Source organism: Salvelinus sp. IW2-2015, unplaced genomic scaffold (assembly GCF_002910315.2).
Source record: "Salvelinus sp. IW2-2015 unplaced genomic scaffold, ASM291031v2 Un_scaffold1499, whole genome shotgun sequence".
NCBI classification, from domain to species: Eukaryota; Metazoa; Chordata; class Actinopteri; order Salmoniformes; family Salmonidae; genus Salvelinus; species Salvelinus sp. IW2-2015.
Window position 1 is genome coordinate 164,981 of NW_019942947.1, and position 5,429 is coordinate 170,409.

Below are 5,429 nucleotides of genomic sequence, written 5' to 3' on the forward strand. Positions count from 1 at the left end.
AACATCTACAGATACTGTGTGTTCTGACTGCCCTGGTAAAACTTATTCAGATGGATCATTAACATCTTGTCAACAACACACAGAGTAAGTGTGAACATGATTAGTTAGTTCAAAAGTTTATTCCCCTGAAGATATAAATACATTAATATACTCAAATAGAAACTTTAAAAAACATACCTCGATTTCTGTCTTTAACAGATGTGAATTCTTGGAAATAAAACCAGGAACTCCTTGGTCGGATTCAGAATGCGGAGTAGCCTCACTTCCCACAGTTGGAATCATAGCTGGTGTGATATGTTTTCTGATAAGCACCATAGCTGGTGTTTGTTTATTTATAATGATAAAAAGACAAATGGTGAGAAGAGAAATAGTGAGAACAAGACAAAACTCAGGTAAGATGACTGGAATTGTATTTGTACCATTCATGGTGTTCATTGCCTGTGATATTCAGTTTACTCTGTGAATGCTACATGTTCTACTTCTCATAGTGTAGATTACTACTGTTTGTTATCGTCATGGTTACATGGTATGTTTATTACAATATTGGTCATCTGTCTKTTTTATAGACCCTCAAATACCTACACAGGTATGTTTGGAAATCTATGAATATMTTTCATCACATTGTACTACTTTGTGCTTTCTTCTGACTGACATTTTAATTTATTGGGCCAGTTTCCCAGACAGAGATTATGCCTAGTATTGGAATAAAAAGCATTTTAAATGGAAAGTCTTCATTGAATGTGCCTCTTAGTCCAGGACTGAGTGTAATCTCTGTCCGGAAAACCGCCCAATGTGTTTAACTAATTTCTGATTCCATTTGATAGGCATCCCCAGATCAGGAAATACCAATGCTGTCTGGGGGAACTGGAAAAGGTAAGGCACACCTTCATGGTTTTCAAAATATRTACGGAATAGTTTTTAAAGAGTTAAAAGAATTTCAAACATATTTATGAGTAAATGTATATGGTATATAACTTTATCAAGTCATCAATGCTAAGACCAATGATATTATACAAGATTATAGGACAAGCTATTGTACTACAAAACATTGTCCAGAATGTAAATGAATTACTGATAAATTACAAATTACTTCTCTCCCCAGATTCAAGCCCCCGTCACAGTCAGGGACTCGACATTCTGTAATCTGTGGTCCACTGGCTGGCTGGTCCAGCCATCTCTAKTGTATCTTAACACTACATGTTAAATGTGATATTGTAGAATCTGGTTGATATAAAAACAGGATTCTACACCACATTCAATTGTAGAGTAAAGAAATGAAAAACACTTTGAAACCCAACCTCCAGTTAGAAGAATATGACTTCTAGATACCTGTTGGGAGAGGACCACAGTGTCTTTGTACCACATGGGGATGTTTAAAACTTACTCCTCAGCCTGAACTGTTCCCACTTGTGTCAGTGAATAACTAGCTTTTTGTGTGGGCGCCACTGGTAAGATGTTTCAGAAGGGCAGAAACATATCAGCTTCTGCTACAGCTTACAGACTGGTCTAAAATGAAAAGGACCATGTGATGAGTATAAAGTAGCCTAACCTTGCTAGGAAACAGCTTTAGAAGCTGGTTCCTCTCTTCCCAGGGGAAAGTAAAATGTGTTCATAACTTCAGGACTGCAACATCTGTCAGCCCAGACTATGGAACTTCAAATGGGACTTGATAATATCTTGAGACACAGATTACTGGAAACTGGTGCAGGATGCACTGGTCTAATGTCCATTGCTTGTTTCTTGGCCCAAGCAAGTCTCTTCTTATTGGTGTCCTTTAGTAGTTGTTTCTTTGGAGAAATTCGACCATGAAGGCATGATTCACGTAGTCTCCTCTGAACAGTTGATGTTGAGATGTGTCTGTTACTTGAACTCTGAAACATTTATTTGGGCTGCAGTTTCTGAGACTGGTATCTCTAATGAACTTATCCTCTGCAGCAGAGTTAACTCTGGATCTTCCTTTCCTGTGTCGGTCCTCATGAGAGCCAGCTTCATCATAGCGCTCTCTGGTTTTTGCGACTGCACTTGAAGAAACTTTCAAAATGTTCTGTATTGACTGACCTTCATGTTTTAAAGTAATGATACTGTCGTTTCTCTTTGGTTATTTGAGCTGTTCTTGACATAATATGGACATGGTATTTTACCAAATAGGGCTATCTTCTGTATACCACCCCTACCTTGTCACAACACAACTGCTTGGCTCAAACGCATGAAGGAAATAAATTCCACAAATTAACAAGGCACACTCCAGGTGACTACTTCATAAAGCTGGTTGAGAGAATGCCAAGAGTGTGCAAAGCGGTCATCAAGGCAAGGGGTGTCTACTTTGAGTTACCTTAATATAAACTATATTTGGATTTGTTTAACACTTTTTTTGTTTACTATGTGATTCCATAGTTTTGATGTCTTCACTATTATTGTACAATGTAGAAAATAAAGAACCTTATGAATGAGTAGGTGTGTTCAAACTTCGGACTGGTACTGTAGGTGCTGGCCTAATAAAGTCTAGATGAAAAAGGATTGAAACGTCATTAAAGGTGGTAGTAAGGAGCATATACAGTGTCCAGGCCTTTCTGTTCTTTTTATAACTACATCACTGGATACCACATCATTGGTTACTACATCATTGCTTACGGTGACAGCATGATAAGGACTATGAATGAGGAGAGAGGTCAGTCATACCATGGTCTTTATCTAATCCAGGGCCACTAGGCTGCTGATGCTCTACAGGTTCAGAGAGTCAATGGTCTCCTGGCAGACTTTGGCCTGACTCCTCTGGGCTTCTCCACTTTCAGCGTCTGGCTGAGCTGCTTCGTCTGACCTTTAACCTCAGCTACTTCCTCAGGCAGTTGGACTACAACCTGGAGGATCACAATCAGTGGATCAATGACAATTTATTTGGATTGATATTGGCTTGACATTAGCCTTTGTTCATGTCTGTTAATACTGACACTAGAGGGCAGTACAACCTATCCTGTGACCGGATGTAAGCCCTGTGTTGTTGCTGGAGATACATTATCTAAACCCTTTTACATTACCTGCCAATCTTTGAGGTTTCTCATTGAAGCATTCCTTGACATAACCAATGCACTTGCACTAGTCTATTTTCTTAGACATCCATGAGCAAAAGTTACATCACTGTTTCGCACGCCTCTATGAAGAGGGAACGCAACACCCTGCTACAACTCAACTCTGCGTGAAGTGAAAGAGGTATGGACTGTAGGTGCGAGTAAGGATGACAAAAGGCAGAGAATTGACCATTTACTAGGAATGTATTCCTTCACACGGTAATATGGGGAAAAGGGGCAGGACGGAACCAAAGCAAAGAACGTAAATATCCAAAGCCCCTCCTATCTAACTTGCCTACCCACTACTTACCTAATTTAGCACCACCTGGTGCGCTAACCGAAATACAGGGGGTGGTCCGCCCAGGTCTTACCTAGTGTGCCTAGACAGTGAATATACTACAGGTATATGTATGCCCGCGGGCCTCTTGCCTAAGCACTCCCTAGGTGCCTTCCCCTTCCCCCCTGGGAACAAATGAAACAGAATATTAAACAATTACACAAACTGAGAAACACCTTCAGCGTAGGGTGACAGTTGACGATTCTTCGCGTAGGGGAAGTTGACGATTCCTCACGTAGGGTGCACAGTTGAAGATTCCTTCAGCGTAGGTGAAGTTGACATCTTCGCGTAGGGTGAAGTTGAGATTCCTTCAGCGTAGGGTGACATTGACGATTCTTCAGCGTAGGTGACAGTTGACGATTCCTTCAGGTAGGGTGACAGTTGACGATTCCTCAGGTAGGGTGACAGTCGATTTCAGTAGGGTGACAGTTGACGATTTCCTTCAGTGTAGGGTGACAAGTGACGATTCTTCAAGCGTATGGGTGACAGCTTGACGCATTCCTTCAGTGTAGGGTGACAGTTGAGGATTCCTTCAGTGTAGGGTGACAGGTCAAAGGCATCTTTGATCTGAAAGCACATTTTATTTTTCAAACACAACTAATTGCTGAAAGATTAATGAGAAGAAAATGCTTTCAATTTCATCAACACATCGTTTTGATTAATGGGGACAACTCTGCGTCATGTACACTACCCTTTGTTAGGTCCTTCAGGGTCCCGGTCAACAGATAGTGGTAACATCACTCCAGCATAAATCGTGGAAACGGTCCACCTCGTGCAAGGCTCACTGCAAATATTTCACCTGCCACTCTGGATATAAGAGAAGGTGAAATAAGAAAATGTTCCTTCATAGTATTTTTTTTAACATTTAGAAATGTATGTGTTTTACAGAATTGTACATGTGCCTAACACTTTTGTACAGTACTGTATGTATGTACATACAGGTGACTATATATCGACTATGAAACAAATAGTACATGGCCTGCTTATGAGTTGCCATGAAAGAAAGTTAGATTAATTCAACTGAAAACGGGGAGAACAGGCGTTCGTAGCTAAATGCTTTTGGTTAGCTTGAGAATAATAATTGCATGATTTATCATTCTACGTTATGCATGTAATACAGGTATGTATGTAATATAGTATAATGTTATGAACTGACACTGAATCGTAGGAGCTAACTACCAGGGTTGCAAACTGCCGAGGGCCCAAAATGTGAACACTTTTTGTTGTTGTTGCACTGAAACATGCAGGGGGAAATGCAGGTTTTAAGTAACTAAACAAAGAATATGATCTATATGATCAGTGTGTGTAAAATAAAAAGTGGTTAATGTGACTCTAACTCACAGCTAGAAAATGTAAAGAAAGTAATCCAATGTTATTTGTTGCCTAGACTTTACTGCAAATGACACTCAAGTCGTGAGAAAAAAACAATACACTAATATTGCAGTTAGCCATGACAGCCTTTATAATAGAATGCTTGTTACCATGACAGCCTTTATAATAGAATGCTTGTTACCAATGATCAGCCTTTAAATAGAAGCTTGTTACCATGACAGCCTTTATAATACGACATGCTTGTTACCATGACAGCCCTTTTATAGAATCTTTACCAGACACGCTTTCAAGTTTACCATGACACCTTTAATAAAAGAATGCTTGTACCAGATGAACAGCCTTTGTATAATGACATCTGTTCCATCGAACCTTTATAAATAGATATGCTCTGCGGGTTACCAATGACTGCCTTATAATAAAATGCTTGTTACCCATGACAGCCTTATAATAAGAAGCTTGTTAAGGATGACAGCCTTTATACATCGAATGCTTGTTACCATGACAGCCTTATAATAGAATGCTGTTTACCACTGAACGCCTGTTAATAAATGCGTAAGCCACATGCCCCTTTAGTCTTTACATGAAGCCCTTTATAATAGAATGCTTGGTTACCATGACAGCCTTTTATAATAGAAATGTGTCTAGCCAGACAGCCTCTTATATATACAGGTAGATGCCTTGTTTACCCATGAACC

At 39.7% G+C, this 5,429-nt stretch overlaps 1 protein-coding gene and 2 long non-coding RNA genes across 3 annotated transcripts in view; 2 read left to right on the plus strand and 1 right to left on the minus strand.

Annotated features, from left to right (window-relative positions):
• On the plus strand, positions 1-602 carry LOC139024432 (uncharacterized). Its single transcript, XR_011475736.1, has 3 exons — positions 1-84; positions 199-392; positions 567-602. It is a non-coding gene; the product is annotated as an uncharacterized lncRNA (long non-coding RNA).
• LOC112071034 (tumor necrosis factor receptor superfamily member 14-like) overlaps positions 1-2,552 on the plus strand; it is a 30,549-nt gene extending 27,997 nt beyond the window's left edge. Inside the window, exon 11 of the mRNA XM_070439223.1 lies at positions 1,103-2,552. Coding sequence (XP_070295324.1) covers positions 1,103-1,143 — 41 coding nt within the window. The 3' untranslated portion in view covers positions 1,144-2,552. The remainder of the gene's footprint in view (positions 1-1,102) is intronic.
• Positions 2,553-3,903: 1,351 nt separating this feature from the next.
• The window catches only part of LOC112071041 (uncharacterized), a 2,697-nt gene continuing 1,171 nt past the window's right edge, over positions 3,904-5,429 (minus strand). The window contains exons 2-3 of the long non-coding RNA XR_002894012.2: positions 4,094-4,209; positions 3,904-3,969 (exon numbers count right to left, since the gene is read on the minus strand). This is a non-coding gene — a long non-coding RNA (uncharacterized lncRNA). The remainder of the gene's footprint in view (positions 3,970-4,093; positions 4,210-5,429) is intronic.